Below are 18774 nucleotides of genomic sequence, written 5' to 3'. Positions count from 1 at the left end.
CATGAAGATCTATGTATACATAAAACAAGGGTAAAAAATTTCCAAAGTTAACATTAGCAAAAAATATGATTGAGACATGAATAAATGATTTTTCACAGAACAAATCCAAAGGTAAATTAAAAAATGAAAAAGGCATGCATTCCTGATAGTAAGGCAAAAAAGTAACTGAATATATTTGTAAATATACATGAAAATATGAACAGATAAGTATATACATATAAGAACATACACAACTAGTGATATGTTTTGGATATAAGGTATTCCCTGAAAATCTCCTGTGTTAATGCAGGGATATTCAGAGGTGAAATGATTAGAATTATGAGAGCCACAACCTAATTAGTAGTTTAATCATTTGAATGGATTAGTGGGAGAGAACTGCAGGTGAGAAGGGCATGGATGGAAGAAAAATTTGACTGGTGGTGTGCCTCTGTCCTGGCACCTGGCTTTCTCTCTCTGCTTCCTGACTGACATGAATTGAGTAGCTTTCCTCCACCAGGTCTTTCTTTCATGATGTTCTGCCTCACCTCCCAACCAGAGTAAGGGAGTTGGCCAACCAAGGAGAGAGCCTAAGAAACTGTGATACTAAAATAAATTATTCCTTCTCTAAATTGTTCTTGTCAGATATTTTTGTCACAGTGACAAAAAGCTGACTAACAAACTTATATATGCAAAAATGAAAGGATTAATAATACAAAGAATTGATGATATACAGTAAGTACACATATACCATTGGTGGGACTGATGATGACAGTCTTTTAAGAATAATTTGAGGTTCTGACAACATCTATCAAAATAAAATGTACATACATGTTGATCTAATAAATTTACTCCTATGAATGTATCTGCATATTACTAACAGTAATTTCTAACAATAATTGAGTATTTAATATTTGCTAGTCATTGTTTTCAGTGATTTATATCTCTATTTCACTTAAGTCTCAATATACCTTATGTGAAAGGAAGACCTTTTAATTATAGCTCTCATTTTAAAGAAATTGGGCTGAAGATATGGCTGAATGTTAGAATACTTGCTAGCATGTGTGATGCCCTGGGTTTGATAGCAGTACTTCAAATAAATAAATACATAAATTAATAAATAAAATCTTTTTTTCAAAAAGGAAACTAAGGGCTGGGGATGTGGCTCACACGGTAGCGTGCTCGCCTGGTATGCGCGGGGCGCTGGGTTCAATCCTCAGCACCACATAAAAATAAAATAAAGATGTTGTGTCCACCAAAACCTAAAAAATAAATATTAAAAAATTCTGTCTCTGTCTCTGTCTCTGTCTCTCTTTAAAAAAAAAAAAATTAGAAAGGAAACTAAGTGCATAGACTGAGTAGAGAAAGGTCAAGCATAGCCAGAATTTTAAGTAACCCAGACAGTTTGTCTCCAGAACTCTTATTTCTAATGTTTTTTTTTCAGTTAAATACCATATTTTAATTTATCTTTTATAGATTTAAAAAAATGACAGCGGAATGCATTGCAATTCTTATTATATGTATACAGAACAATTTTTCATATCTCAGGTTGTATATAAAGTATGTTGACACCAATTCGTGTCTTCATACATGTACTTTAGATGATGATGTCTATCATATTCCACCATCCTTGCTAGTCCCCTGCCCCCCTTTTCCCTCCCACCCCTCTGCCCTATCTAGAATTCATCAATTCCTCCCATTCTCCCCCTCCCTACCCTACTATGAATCAACCTCCTTATATCAGAGAAAACATTCAGCATTTGTTTTATGGTATTGGCTAACTTCACTTAGCATTATCTTCTCCAACACCATCCATTTAGCTGAAAATGTCATGAGTTTGTTCTCTCTTATTGCTGAGTAAAATTCCATTGTGTATATATTCCACATTTTTTTATCCATTCATCCATTGAAGGACATCTAGGTTAGCCCTACCGTTTAGCTATTGTGAATTGTGTTGCTATAAACATTGATGTGGCTATGTCCCAATAAATAGCATGCTGCTTTTAAGTCTTTTGGGTATAAACCAAGAAGAGGGATAGCTGGGTCAAAGAGTGGTTCCATTCCCAGTTTTCCAAGAAATCTCCATACTGCTTTTCATATTGTCTGCACCAATTTTCAGTCCTACCAGCAATGTATGCGTGTACCTTTTCCCCCACATCCTCACCAACACTTATTGTTGTTTGTCTTCATAATAGCTGCCATTCTAACTGGAGTGAGATGATATCTTAGAGTAGTTTTGATTTAACAGAGCAATAGTAACAAAAGCAGCATGATATTGGCACCAAAACAGACTGGTAGACCAAGGATACAGAATAGAGGACACAGAGACTAACCCAACTACAATTATCTTATATTACACAAAGGTGCCATTGGAGAAAAGATAGCACCTTCAACAAATGGTGCTGGGAAAACTGGAAATCCATATGCAACAAAATGAAATTAAACCTCTATCTCTCACCATGTATAAAACTCAACTCAGAGTGGATCAAGGACCTAGGAATTAAACCAGAGACTCTACATCTAATAGAAAAAAAGTAGGCTCTAATCTTCATCATGTGGGATTAGGCCCCAACTTCCTTAATAAGACTCCTATAGCACAAGAATTAAACCAAGAATCAATAAATGGGATGGAATTAAGCTGAAAAGTTTCTTCTCAGCAAAAGAAATAATCTGTGAGGTGAACAGAGAGCCTAAATCCTGGAAGCATATTTTTACCCCTCACACATCAGATACAGCACTAATCTCTAGGGTACATAAAGAACTCAAAAAGCTAAGCACCAAAAAATAAAAAAATAAATAAAAAAAATAAATAAATAACCCAATCAACAAATGAGCCAACACTTCTCAGAACAGACACTTCTCAGAAAAGGATATACAATCAATCAACAAAAATATGAAAAAATGTTCATCATCTCTAGCAATTATTTCTAATGTTTTTACATATTGTTATAACAATGCTTCTCTCTCTCTCTTTTTTTTTTTGTACCAGTGATTGAACCTAGAGGTTCTAGGTCTCTAAGCCATATCTCTATCCTTTTTTGTTATTATTTTGAGATAGGGTCTCACAAAGTTGCTTAAGGCCACACTAAATTGCTGAGGCTGGTTTTGAACTTGTAATCCTCCTGCCTCAGTCTTCTCAGCCAGGGTGCCCTGCTCTATAGTTCATTTTTAATAGTGAATTTGGCAGATTCCAATCTGATAGTTGGAATCTGCTTAATTGCTTGACAATACTAGTGTGATTATTTTGATACATTTACATAACAATATTTTGCTGCAAAATAGAATGATATAATTGTATAGAAATTATTTGTGAGACACTGTTAAGATATACTAAGTCAGAAGAAGTCAATACAATATGTATTATATTTTCTTGTATACATATATACATCTGCATACATAGGCTAATTTATGAGAAAAGGATTTGAAGGACACAAGATTATATAATTGGACATATATTTTACTGTTTCAATTAATGATTTGATCTCTATGAATTATAAAAACAAAGCAAAAAATAAGTCATAGTCCCTTTATTTACAGTCTAGTGGGAGGAAGAATCATTTTAATAATGTATAAATTCTGACAATATTGAAAGTACAGGGAGCCATTGAAAGTTGATACATAAATGATGAATGGGGTGTATGACAGTGGTATGTTAGATGGTATTTTATGCAGAGGTGGTAGCATTCATTAACTCCTCAAACTATGTTCAAGATATATGCAAAAGCTAAAAGCAAGAGGGAGCATGTTGAGCTTGGGAAATGAGTGTAGTCCCCAAGGACAGGTATGTGCAATGCTTAGTAAGAAAGTGTGAGAGGAAAGACTGGAAAAAATGGTAAAGCTGGGTCTCACAGGGCCTTTGGCCATGCTCAGGAGTATGACTTTCTACTGTCATTGAAAGGCTGTCAGGGAAGTGAGGGATCACATTAGATTTAGGTTTGGAAAGGTCTTCAGGCTGCTGTGCATGGATGGGTGAGAGGCAGGCAAATTTTGAGGCAAGGAACACGAACACAATGGTCAGGAGGTTTCCTGGGTGAGGATGAGTACAGAAGTGAAGATAACTGAATGGATTTGAAAGAAATTAGCAGATAGAATAGAAAGGATGTGAAAATTCACCATTTGATTTTGAAGTCTATAAGAAGTAGGAATCCAGGGAAAAGTATGTAGTTCACATTAGAATCCCTTTTAAATCTTGACAATATGTTCCCCATTACTCAACACTTCATCTTATTTTTTTTTTTGTTTAAATTAGTCAAATGTGATAATGTTGGCAATTGCCTTTTCAAAGGCAAAGGCAACATCTTAACTGTCTGTGTTCCCTCCTACCTGCATGGTGCTAGGCATGATGCTAACAAGCAATTACAACAGGGAGACATAAGGAAGGCAATATCATTATTGCAAAATACAAATTTATAACCACAAAACATCTATAAAAGTAGCAACAATAAAAATTGACCTAAAGTCTGTAAGAATTAAATAACTCAAAAGAGTTTTGATTGATTACAACAATGAAAAGCAGTTGTATGTCCACTACACCGATAATATTGAATACAATTATTATCCCTTATTTCAAAATAAGGCATCACTCAGCTATGAAATCAGCCCTTGTATCATGTTTTCAGGACTTAGAGAAAAAAAAATAGGCCTGATACTCAAAGGACTGACTATTTAATATTATATCTTTAAAAGAAATCAGCATGATAAAAAACATCTGTATCTTACAAATATCAAGAGGTATAAACAAATATAGGCCTTAAACTTTAATAATGAACCAAAGAAACTGCTCAGAAGGGCAGTCTTTGATAAGCCAATATTTCTAAGGTATTAAAAAAGAGGTTAAGAGACTGAGGTTGTGGCTTAGTGGTAGAGTGCTTTCTTGGCACATGTGAGGCTCTGGGTTTCATCCTCAGCACCACATAAAAGTAAACAAAATAAAGATATTGTGCTCATGTATAACTAAAATTTTTTTTAAAAAAAGGTTAACAAATGGGGAGTTAACCTTCAAAATAAGTTCAAGGATTTCTCTCTCAATGTGCGGTTTGTCTTTACCAGGAATACAGCTCAGATTACAATATTGCCAAAGGAAGATAAATTTTTCTCAGGTACACATAAATATCTAAAGGTTTGTTTCAAGAGTCTTTCAGTTATATTTTCAATTTGTTTCTGCTAAAAACAAGAGCATAAGCTGTCCATTAAGAAAAGGAAGAACCACCCAGGGGTTATATAAGGACAGCTGCTTCTAATCACCCTGTCTATTGATACACACTGAGAAATCCACCTCCCCAAAGAAGGAAAATCAATATTTATAGAACAGCCAGCATTTCAAATAAACAGCAATTGTTATGACTATAGTCTCTTTTAAGTTCTTAAGCTTTTTACCTGTAACCAAAAGGGAAAAAATGCAACCATTATAATAAGGTGTTCTTTGAAGAGGGATTTCTGTTTACATCAATTTATTTCAAAAGACTTGCTGGGACAAGCACTCTGGCTTAAACTGAAGCAGCCCATTACTAGTGAAACCTGCCTAAGGCTTTAAGAGCCTACTGGGCTTTAAGAATCTGTGATGCCACAGTATTTGTAACCTTAAAAAGACAGCAGAAAGCACACTCAACAAATGTTGAAAATCTATTTCTTCCACACTATTTCCAAGTAAATATATTTTTCACTTATACACCCATTTAAGAAATGTAATGAGACACCACCTACTCTTTCAGTATTGCCAAATGGCTATTGGGCATGGGTCCAAATAATTAGAACATATAGTATTATGAAAACATAAGATAAAATTAAGTCGCACATGTAACTGAGACAGGGATGAAGAACAGGTAGTAAGCATAGAAAGTAAATGATTAGGTCCAAAAGATGAGGGTAGATTATCAAAGAAAAGTAAATGGGTTGCTAACACCTTTGATTGCATTTCTCTGGTCAGCATACCTCCTGAGATAGGCATTTCCAATACATGTGATTATTCTCTGGGTTGCTGCTTCCTGGCACTTAGGAAAAAAAAAAAAAGAGGAGGTGGGAGTCTATAAGAAAGCAAGACACACCTACTCCAGCCTGCACCAGTTCTGGGCCCACCTTCTCTCAGGAGAAGTCTGCTATCTGCGCCAGGCTTGCTATCTTTCTTAGATAAAACTTGCCAACAAGGTTTTTCGGGTGTTTAATCTTCAATACTGGGCAAATGAGGATCTGATCCTGATTTCCAAGACCCATATCATAGCTATTTTAGATCTCATTTTAAACATTAAATGAACTTGGGATTCATTAGAAAAAAATTCAGAAGTATTTGATATTTGGGAACTTTTGTATCATGTTCCTCCATTAGATAATTTTATTGTCTGCCTAAATCATATTATGGTATTAACCCTGGAGAGCAAAATTTTATTACAATGCACACCTAAGATTGTGTTAAAATTGTCAAACCCTAAACATATAGGTAAGTCAGTAGGGCTTTCTTTTCTGATGGCCAATTCAGAAGAATGATATTCCTGACATATGAAAAGAACTCTTTTGCTCTCTTTTATCAGTGGGTCCTTAACCAGGGCTGGATCAGATGGTAGGACAACGGCTTTTTTCATTCATTCATTTATTAATTTATTAATTCTAATCATTCAACGACTTTTTAAAGGACTATAAAGTGACCGGAAAGCTGCTATCTACTGAAATATGGATCTTTGAGCAGATAAAGACCCAAATGATAAAAATTAAAACAGTATGGCGGGTGATAACAATGATTGCCCTGGCATCAAACTTGAGAGAATATACTTTTGGAAGGAAAGAATACCCATGTAATGAGAAACCTGATACATCCACAAAACCAATCAATAAAGTGAACAGGTATTATTTGTTCAAAGGCACTGGAAAGAAGCAGAGTTGTTATCATAATTCAGTTTACAAAGTTCCAGTACTTAGTCACTGAGTTTTGGGCAACTGTGTAAGTGGAGAATAAAATTTGGTAACTGAAGTCCTAGAATAAAAAAGCAGAATCTCCTTACAAAATGTAATAGAAAATTAACAGATACCCAGATGTTCTTCCAGAAAGAAACATAACAATTTCCTTGGTCAAAATGCTAAGCAGGTTTTAGCAACTCAACATAAAATCTTTTACACTCTTTCGAGTTTTTCACAACCATACAAGTTTGTGTGCATATTATAGTAAAGGGTACAATTCTAAGTGTCACTGTGAAGGTCTTTATGACCCCCTCACCATATACCCACCAACTTCTCTCTTCACAAACTTACTCATGATCAAAGGAAATGCAAAATTAGAAACTGGACAATTCTAGGGAATAGCAAAGAAATGTATAATTTTCATTTTAAGTTACAGAAAATATCAGAATCTATAGCCTAAATAAATTGTGGCTAAATTTTTTTTTCCTCATAAAAATGACAGATTCCTGACAACCTGAATAACCCACTTTATCTGTTTTTGAATGACCTGAAACCTGCCTCCGGCTAGAATTGTTTTTAGACATCCAGCTCTAGGTTCTGGCCTACTTTTACTCTTTTCCACTGAGAAGCAATACACTGTTTCATGCTTTTGTTTTTCCCTTTTGCCCACTCTAGAGCAGGCTGATTCCATCACATTCAGGAATGCTGTCTTAGATACAAGCATAAATGCCCCAAAGGATGTTCCTGGATATTTTCAGCACACTCCCCAAGCGCCATTTTTCTGTTTTCTAAAATACCTTCTGGATTAAGAGAGCCCATTTTAGAATAATGACCTTCCTCATGATATTCATTATACTATAAAAATTATCCTTTTCAGCATATACAAACCGTCTCTGCTGAGAAAAACAAAGTTACTAGTTTCAGACACCATTTAAACTCTAAAAGCTGCCGTTCCATCATAGTTTCAGAAATGATTCATTTATCTGTCTTTTTAACTCAATGAAAAATTATGTAACAGATGAATGTTGGGGCTCAGAGAACAATACCCTCCATATAAGGAGGTATTGTGGAATAGTGGCACCCCCTTCCTGCACAAAAAATCCTAACTGGGCTTCTCCAGAAATCTTCCCCATGGCTGATTTTAGGACTGTCAGCAAAAGAGTCTCTACAAAAGAGTTCAATGTAGATAAACTTACATTTTCATGTTGCTGCCCTATTTTACTTTGCCACTAGCCTAGAAGAAATCAGCATTCCAGATGCTGGACACCCCCTTACTAAATTTTTCACAAACATTTATCCAGTATAATAGTTTGTAGAAATGTGTAAACAAGGCCTCTGGCCTTGAGCTGGGACTTCATAGAGATATCTACATTTCTAAGATAAGAGAAGTTACCAACTGGGCTCCATGGTAACAGCTGGCAGGGGGAGGAAAATAAAGGGGATAAAAAGCTCTCCCCTTCTCAGGTGTTGTCCTTGAAGGTTTATCTTGCCCAAAACAGTGAAACAAAAAGCTGCTTTTATGTGAACTTCTGCAGACTGTGAACTTCTGAGCCCCTCCCCTTACATGCTGGGTATAAAATTCTGAAACTACCTGAACTCTGGGTCCAGGGGATTGATTATAGCAAAAGCTGTGCCCTCTGAACCTGGCTGCAGCCAAATAAAACTCTTTCCTGCTATTTTTGGAGCCTTGCCTCATCTGTCCCTACAACAATGGTATGCTGAGCAAGTTGATGTAAATGAAATTAAAAGGCCTTAGAAAACAGCTCAGAATTAAGGTTTCTGTAACTTTGTCTTGTACTTGCCATCCCAGCCCCTCTGCTAAGACAGGGAGAACTTCTATGAAGTTCCCTTATGTTCTATACCTGCCAAAGAAGAAACAAATAACTACGGTCTTTTCCTGAGCTTTGTCAACTGAACTCATATTGCAGAAAGAAAGACTAAAGACTCTTCATCATCAACACACCTGGACAGACTTGTCACAAAACACACTTCTCTTTCAGTCCTGTAGATAATCCACTGTGCCTTGTTGCAGGCCCAACAAACTTTCTCCCAGGCCATTCTGTGTTCGCTAAACCCATTGAGTTCCCCTAAAAGTCTCTTACTGTCCCCCAACTATCCTCATTTTCCCCATCATCTCTAGAAAAAGGGGCCCATAAGTTTGTAAATCATGTGGTCCTAGTGGGTAATAACACTCCTGGATGCCACTTACCATGCTTTTTTCCCTTTTGCAAGTTAATAAATTTCCAAGGCTTTTCTCTTTTATTTAATCTTTTTTTTTTTTTTTTTTTTTTTTTTTTGGTCAGTTAATTCCAGCAAATCTTCAGAGGGTAGAGATGGAAATCCCCTTTAACCCTATACTGATATCACTTTTCACAATAATATTCATTGTAGATGAATATAATGCATATATCCATAATTATTCTCAATCACTGGTATTCCTAAATGTAAGTTGTATATAATCACAAGTAACTACACATGACCTTCCTCCATTACTCCACTTCCTTATTCATATTTGAGCTTATATTATTTCTGTAAGGGATGACTTGAATTCAAAAAGTATCATCAAAAGAAAATGAAAAGGTTATATAAATGTCATTGCCTTGCTAAAAATTTAACATGTTCTTGCTGAACTTAGCTCCGTGAACATCTGGTCTATATTTCTGCTGTAAAGAGCATCATGTCTATTCATGAAGCTATGTTCTTGGCAATAAATTCTTGATATAGAAGAGGCCTGAAAGCATTTGAAAAAGTCCTTCTAATCAAACACTTACACATATAATGGTCTAATTTTCCTTACTTGCATAGAATTCTGGATCTTATTGTGAAAGCTTGTACTGTTTTCTTCATATTTATTTATAAAAGAAGAATTTAATTGCCTTATACATGACTTCAGAAATGATAGCATGTAAATTAGAATCCAAACTGACTTTTTTCTAAATCATGTAGTAGATTGTATTACAGAAAACAAGGTATAGGCATGGGTATTTTTTTGTTGTTGTTATAGTATTTTAGTCAGCTTTTGCATTTTTATGACTAAAAGATCTGACAAGATCAATTTTAAGGGAGAAAAAGTTTATTTCCAGGCTCATGGTCTCAGAGGTCTCAGTCCATGGACAGCAGGCTCCATTCCTCGGAGCTCCAGTTGAGGCAGAACATCATCACAGGAGACTGTGGCAGTGGGAAGCAGCTCATGTGTGATCAGAAAGACTCCACTCCACTCTCCCAATTCAAAATATATACCCCATAGCCACGCCCCCAGTGAACCACTGTCTCCAGCCACAGCACACTCCCCTCTAGTTACCACTTAGTTAATCCCATTAAGAATAATTCACTGATTAGTTAGGGCTATAACCCAATTATTTCTCCTCCAAACCTGCTTAAATTATCTTATATCTGAGCTTTTGGGGGATACCTCACAACCAAACCATAGCATATGGGTTATATAATAACACTGATGACCATTAAGCCTACATATTAAACCATTGAAAATAAAATGCTTACAACTGTTATAAATACAGTTGAATTTCTGCAATTTATCCTTTATCCCCTTGTCTACACTTGGAAATTTGACAGGCAACCTTTCTCTTGTATAAGTTTCTCTTCTATCTTTACATTGTTTCTTTTTTAATGCCTCAGTTTTATAGCTTTTTTGGAAATATGCAATGTGGCTATTAAATAAAACTATAAAATTACAAAGAATTAATATAGTAATAATTCCATTCTATTATTAGCTTTACTATGCTATTATTCTTCCAAAACATAAATTTTAATGTTTAAGTGATATTCTGTCTTGTTTCTAGAAAAATATATCATCCTTCCTTAATCAGATTTTAAAAAAAATAAGGCATTATGAAACCATCTTTGCTTAAACACAAAAAGTTTTACTCATTTCTTTTTTCTTTTTTTTTGGTACTGGGCATTGAACCAGGGGATAATCACTTAGCCACATCCCCACCCACCTTTTTATGTTTTATTTAGAGCCATGGTCTTGCTGAGTTGCTTAGGGCCTCACTAAATTGCTGAGGCTGGTTTCAAACTTGCAATCTTCCTACCTCAGGCACCAGAGCCATGAGATTACAGGCATGCACCACCACTCTCAGCAAATTTTTATTCTTAAATTGACCTGATAAATGTCAATTAAATTTGGATATCTCTATGTACTGCTTGCTTTATTTGGATTGAGGGAAATAAAGGAGAATATAGAGATACTAACTTTCTAATTTTAAATTAAATTGTGTAGTACAACTTTTCAAGACATTTTTCTGCAACATATGGTAATAAACATTATTTTATTTAAAGTAGTAGAAAAATAGGAATAGTGAAACACACATTGAGCATGTGTAAGTTTTTATGTTGCTTGTAGAAGAAGAAAAATGTAAGAATTGCATACCTGGGGATATGATATAGAAGAAATCTTTAAATTCATCCATCCAAACTTCTGCCAGCCTCCTATTGTTCTTATTAATGACATGACCAGTGCCACCAGGGAAAGTATAAGGGGTTGCCTTCCGAAAAACATGACCAACGTGGGAGCAAGTTACAATCTCCAAAGAGCCTCCACATTGCCAAATCTGGAAAAAGAAAAATCATTGTTTAACAGTTACTATAAAGAATGCAATAATAATGTATACGAAATAATTGGAAATTTGACAAATATTCAGATATTATATGTTTCAAGAAAATATTACATATATGCAAAATCTAGAATTAGCATACTTACATTTGGCAAGAAATGCTACTTTGGAAAATCATAATATACTGGTAGCTTTGGAATCATGGTGGTAAGATGTAATTGCAATAATGTCATTTTATTAGACAATCTAATTTCTTGTAGTTAACATAATTGCTATTTAATACATATTTGGTATCCAAAATTTTCAATGACGACTCTTGGAAGACATATTATATATTTCTTAATGTTCTGGGATTTGCTATGCAGCTGAAGTTAAGAATTATGTAAAGTATCCAGAAGACATTTATTTCTATAAAATTTAATTGTATGGCCAAAGATGCACATACTCACATACACAAACACACACAAACACACACACACACACACACACACGAGTTGGCCTTCTATATTCATAGATTATACATCTGTGGGTTCAACCAACTACGGATTGAAGATATTGGAGGTAAATCTCATCTGTACTGAATATGAACATAAATTTTACTTGTCAGTGTAACAAATGTCACAGACTTTATATTGTATTAGGTATTATAAATAATCTAGGATGATTTAAAGTACACAGGAGGATACGTATAGGTTATATGAAAATGCTATGCCATTTTATATAAAGGGCTTGAACATCTGCAGAATTTGGAACCCATGAGGGGTCTTGAAATCAACCTTCCAAAGTGGAATACTAAGAGATGTGTGTACACACACACACACACATACACATACACACATCCTACTACTACTTTCACATACACATTCATATTACATATATACCCTAAGTTTCTTAAGGAAAAGTAATAGTTATTACTATATGGAATTTCAATAACAGCTTTAGACTATTACTAATGTCATTTTTATTTCATAAATACTATTTAAGAAGAGTTGCTTTTTTAAAAAAGTCCTCCATTAATATGTAAAGTTTTATTATGTTATGTATAGGTTCTTTTTTTTTTTTTTTTGTAAAAGAAGGTTTTCTCCATTGGCCCTTCAAGTAATGTTAGGCTTAGAAGAGGGCTTCTGTTGGGCTTGGGATCCATTAATGGACATCCAAATTTTACCACAAGATCAAACATGATAATAAAATATCAGCAGCAATGGTTTATGAATTTTAGGTAAATCTATATATTTTTAAAATTTTACTGTTGTTTAAACTGTAATGTTAGCAGGAGGTTCTAATCAAACATTGAAATATTGAACAAGAAAAAGAAGAAAAATGAAATTCATCATTCCTCTCAAAAGATAGGCAATTAAATAATCAAAGTATTTAATTAATTTCTAACATGAAATCTATAAGCCTTCTTATAATTACATTATAATTATATAATTTATAATATAAAGTTATATAATAACTTTATATTCTTAGAATTAAAATGGAGAAAGTTGGTCTCCACTTATCAAAAACAAATCAATACTTGCATAGCAGTCTGGATCATATCCCTTATGTCTCTTTTAAGGATGTCACTAATTTATTCACCCCCTTGAAACATCAATCACTTTCCTAATTTCTTGATTATCTCTCTCTTAATATAACATCTTCTCAAATCACCTATCTTTCAAATAGTTAAAAAGTAAATAAATTAATAAATAAAATTACAAAAGAATTTAAAAATCAGCATTTGGTCCACATCTGTATTCAGCATACCTCATTTTTGCTTCCCTTCACTCCTAAAATCATATAAAATATATCCTCTGATACATGTTATTTACTTTCCATAATTTACACTCTATTAACTGTAAAATGCTGCTTATTTCTACAGCTCCTCCAAAATTGGTATTGTAAAAATTACATTTTTTTTCCTTAGATGCATTATTTAGTAGATTCTTTTCTTGGATTCTCGTTTTCCTCCTCCTACTTCATTGTTTATCTACCTTCTCTCTAAATTTCTATTCAAATGTTAGCTTTCATCTCTCTTTGTACATTCAGTGGATGGTCTCAATTTGCTCCTGTTATGTACATGTGATCAGAATACTAACAACCTCAACATTTACAACTCAGCCTAGACCTCTCCTCCAGGATTCAAACTTGTGTATCCAAACATTAACTTGGCACTTCCACTTGTTTGTCTCAGAGATATCCAAGCAGCTATGTCCAAAGTGGAATCATACAGTCATTCCTTTTGTGGCAGCAAGGTTTTATTTTATTTTATCCCATTATGTTGTTTTAATTTATCAATGAATAGTGTCACTGTTTTCCCAGGGGATCAAACAAAAATAAACAGTAAGACCAAACTACATGTTTTGGTTGATTCCTCTCTTCCATTTCTCATATGCATTTCCTGAACAAATCTTATTGTGGAACCATCTGTAAAACAATTCTCTGAATATCCATCTTTCCCATTCCACTTGGGCTGTTATAACAGAATTCCATAGACAAAGGCCAGGCAATAGTTTAAACAAGAGGAATGTTTTCCGCACTGTTCAGGAGCCTGGGAAGACCATGATCAAGTTGCCAGCATGATCAGTTTCTAATAAGGGTGTTCTCCCTGGCTCACAGATGACCACCTTCTTGCTGTGTCCTTACATGGTCACACACACACACACAAACACACACACACACACACACACACACACACACAGAGAGAGAGAGAGAGAGAGAGAGAGAGATTGATTGACTGAGGAAGAGAGAGCAAGCACTGCAGTTGGGTGGCTCTTCCCCTTCTAAGAATATCAATGTTACTGGATTTGGGTCCCACACAATAACCTCAGTTAACTTTTATAAGCCCAAATAGAATCTTATAGGCTTTTAGAGTTTCATCATATGAATTTGGAGGGCACATGTTTCAGTCTATAGCACCATCTCTCCATTTCCAATGCCAACATCCTTGACCTAATAAACATATTTGTATGCCAACTGTAATAGACTCTTAATTATCTTGCCTCTTTCACCATTTCTGTCTTACAATTTGTTTTGTTCTGAGAAATCAAAGTGGTCTTTAAAAATTTAATCATTTCATTTCATTCCCTGTTTAAATTCTTCAATGCCTTTCTATTGCACTGTGCATATAAACAAAATCCTTTAGCAGGTTCTCTAAGACACCAATATGAGTATCTCCCTCTATAAATGCACATGGTGATATTGGCCCTTTTCCATTTCTTACAATAATGTATCACACTGTTTTTCACACAGCAAAGCCTCAATAACTGCTTCTCTTCTTCTTCTATTAATATTCTGGCAACTTTGGATGCTTATTCTCAGTCTTATCTCAGCTGAAAACACTATTTCATCAGACAGACCTTCCCTAATTACCATATTTAAAGTAGCCACACCCAGTTATTTTCTCTAATGGAGCTCTGCTCAGCTTCCTTCACTGCTTATCACAATCTGAAATTTATTTATCTCTATCCGTATCTACTTCCTTTCCTCAACTAGAATGTAGGTTCTAAAAGGACAGTGGAGTTGTCTTGTCATTTCCATAGCCCTAGAGCCAAGTCCAGTGCTATATCCATAATAAATGCCACTGTATGCTGCTTGAGTGACCAAATGAATGACAAAAATTGACTAGCAAGTTTAATTATGAAAATTATGGCAGAATTATGAGATTTAAATAGAAATATTTTAGGAGGATTTTAAATTACATTATTGAAAATATTTTAAAATATCAAATTAGGTGAAATAATTTAGTGAAATGATATATGTGCTATTCCACAGGTCTTGGGAATTGAGGAAATTCTTTGGATGTCACAATAGAACAAAAACAATATATAAGTGTTTGGTGGTTCATGGTGACTGATGGATCCAATCAAAGATGATAACACAATCATACACTAATCTCTCTTTTTTTAATAAGCAAACTTTAGTGAAATAATCAGCCACTTGTACCAGCACCAGGACTTTCCAAAAGGTGCCTAGAATTCAGAACATATAAGACATGGTTTGTTGTAGATGAGAAGTTTACTGTTATCAATTTTGAATAGTGTTATCAGTTATAAATCTTGTGATAAGTGAGGAAATAAATTTTCCCCTACACTCTGAACCTACACACACAACAGAGAATGAAATCTGGTTGGAAATCTTTTTAAATGGGGTTTCAATGCTCTCCTTTCTACCTCTTTAATTAGCAAAGTTGAGTATGTATGGAAGTGCTGATTTTATATTACCATCCTAATTTGCAATGAGAGTTTGAATGTATATGCACTGACCCAATGCCTAATAATGGATGTTGACTTACAAAACTTAAGGAAAAACCTACCTTTGATTTTAACTCTTAGAAATTAAGTAGGTCTCAAATACATCTGGGAGAGACACATAGAGGTGGTAATAAATTTTCCATAACTCCATGAATGTTTGTTCTCAACTGCTGACTGGGAATAATGTGAGTACTTCTCTCAACCACCATCTGTGCTCAGAGAATATGTTGATAAACTCATATTGCATATTTTACGTAAACTTCTGTCCAAAAATTGAAAGTGAAAAGATCAAGGTAGGAACACATAAGAAATATGAATCACCTAGGCTAACACCTGCTCATAATAACACTGAGTAAGTAGCTGGGCATAGTGGCCCCAGCCTATAATCCCAGCATATCAAGAGGATTTCAAGTTTGAGACCAGCCTCAGCAACTTAGCAAGATCCTTTCTCAAGAAAAGAAAAGGTGTTTGGGGTGTATCTTAGTGGTAGAGCAAGCTGGGTTGGTTCCTAATACTGTAATACTCCTACTTCTACTCCTACTCCTACTATTATTACTGCTACTGAATTAAGTAACACAAAAATTAAACATTTCATTGATAGAAGATTATAATTGATTAACATTAATTGGTCAAAATTTATATGGTTAAATGTTAAAATAAATAGAACTTAAATTGAGCAGTAGCTCCAGTGACTAAAATGATAATTTACCTTAGTTGTACCTTCAATAAATATAGAAAGGTAGAAAAGAAGGAAGTGATAGTATGATACATTTATTAAGAACTTGGGCTATAAAATAAGCAAAAGACATATTCTATTGGCCCTGTCACTTATTGTCTATGTGTATTGTGAAAATTACTTAAGTGTTCAAGGGCTTAATTTTCCCTTTGGAAAGTAGTCATAGTAATAACCACATCCAAGACTATAACAAGATTGTGTGTATCAAGCACTACAAGTAGCACTTGGAATAGGTGACGTAAAAAGATACCTTGCCTGTCATTTATTTTTTGTTGTTGTTCAAGGAAATCAACATTGTTAGGGAAATCAACTATTCTTGTTCAAATGTATGTATTATTGAAGAATATTGCATTTCTTTAAAATTACAACTATAATAATAATAATATATTATACTTTTATATTAATAAAAATTAATAGTTACTATAATACTGCCTTTATTTTATATATATATATATATATATATATATATATATACTTTGTTATTATAATACTGCCTTTCTTTAAAAGTATAATATGTCTAAGAGTTTAGGTACACAGTAAAGAATTTAAAAGAATAGCCATTTAGTTGCCCATTAGAATTCTACATTTTGCTTTCTGAAATTATCTCCCAATGTCTGAACAGCAGTATAAACTGAATAAAAACATGCTGTGTCACCCCTATGAACAGGTGATGCAGAACTCCTGTGTATGTTCAAGCATATCTGATTGCTATTTTCTAGGCTTCCAGCAGATTAATATTTATATACTATATCTCTCAAGTAAATTTGACCATGTATGAAATACAAACTGCTCCTTTTCCTTAGAGAATTGAAGCTAGTTAGTTACTTGTCTTTGTTCCCAGATATTTTTATGAGAGTCTTTGATGATAGAGAAGGTTGTTAATCAAAATGTAAAATGCCCATTGCTCATTTGATTATCTACTTGATTTTCTTCCTCCCGCTAGGAGGCAATTAACTAACATACATTATCTTTTTCATGTTTTTCTGGCACCTACATCAATGACATTGTAATTAAGGATCAGAAACTTCATAAGTTCCAACTTTGCAATCTCATTTCTAATGCTGCTATTGTTTCTAACATTACAGCTGTTGTGTCAAATTCATGCAGTTGCATGTATTCATACTAATATTTATCTGCTTTCCCAATACTATTTTTGGCAGAAAGCCATTGTTTAATACAGCCTTAATGATAAAAGCAAACTGTAATATACAATGGAGACCATGTGGCACAAAGGTCTTGAGTGTAGTCTACAGCTCTCAAGATGATATCCGCCCTGCCTCTCACCAGCGGGGTACCTTGGTTACTTCATCTTTCTATATGGTACCAGTTTTAGATAGTAAATAGAAGGATATACCCCAAAGAGGAGCTGTGATGATTAAGGTAAACCAGTCTGTATAGGGACAGTTAGCCTTTATGTGGGACATGGATTAAAACAGAAAAATCAAGTTTCACAGAGTTAGTGGAATAATCCAGGAAAGAAGTAATAATGACTAATCTTAGGGTTATAACAAAGAAATAGAGAGGCAGGCAATAAGCTGACACAATTTGTGAGGATTAAACTAAACCTTCGTGTATGTATTTCCCTTACCTATTACTTCCTTTCTATTAGGTCCAGCTCACATTTTTTCCCCCCAATGAACAGCTCTTTACTTGCTTTTAATGATCTCAGTCTTCATGGATTTCGAACACTATGAACCAACTTTGTCACATCAATTCTGTAGTTTTTCCTCTTGCTAAATGTTTGTATATGTGTTTAGGTAAGAGCTTCCTTATACATGCACACATACTTATATATGTTATACATTTGGCCTTATGTATATTAGTCTTATATACCAACCACATTATCTCTTTGAGAAGAAGCACCACATGCTTCATGATTTAAAATTGAGATATAATTAACCTGTAGTAAAAAATCAGAACTTAAAGATACCATTTAATCAGTGTGTCCTAAGTTTAAAAGAAATATTTATTATGTAAGTGTTCAATATGTACTGATATGTTAATGTAATAAAGAGAAATATGAAAAATTACATGATGCATGTAAAATACGTATGTCATGCAGTTGAGTTAGGAACAACAAGTGCAGATTTCTTTGTGGTGGCAAAGGGAAAACAAAAGCAAGATAAAAACACTGTTTGTTTGAAATAATTCCTGTCAGCACCTTGAGTCTCCTTTGTTTACATATATCTACTTAGACTAATGACAAATTCTTTAATTCTTACAAGTGAACAAAGTCTGAAAAAAGCCTCCATTGAGATCCTGAAGGCACATGATAGTTAATAAGTTGAGATCAACACAAGAGGCATGATATAATTATACAAAAGGGGCAGTCTTGGGATTCTGTAGGCATTTTCTCTTCATCCTT

At 34.2% G+C, this 18774-nt stretch overlaps 1 protein-coding gene across 3 annotated transcripts in view; it reads right to left on the bottom strand.

Annotated features, from left to right (window-relative positions):
* GALNT13 (polypeptide N-acetylgalactosaminyltransferase 13) overlaps positions 1–18774 on the bottom strand; it is a gene marked incomplete at both ends in the record, with an annotated part of 482292 nt that overhangs the window by 186405 nt on the left and 277113 nt on the right. For all 3 annotated transcript variants that reach the window (XM_081261707.1, XM_081261705.1, XM_081261706.1), the window contains one exon: positions 11255–11435. In XM_081261707.1, coding sequence (XP_081117833.1) covers positions 11255–11435 — 181 coding nt within the window. The remainder of the gene's footprint in view (positions 1–11254; positions 11436–18774) is intronic.

This window comes from Spermophilus citellus, assembly GCF_964194105.1.
Source record: "Spermophilus citellus genome assembly, chromosome: 11".
Taxonomy (NCBI): Eukaryota; Metazoa; Chordata; class Mammalia; order Rodentia; family Sciuridae; genus Spermophilus; species Spermophilus citellus.
Note: the sequence above shows the minus strand (reverse complement) of the source record. Positions and strands in the feature narration are given on the sequence as shown.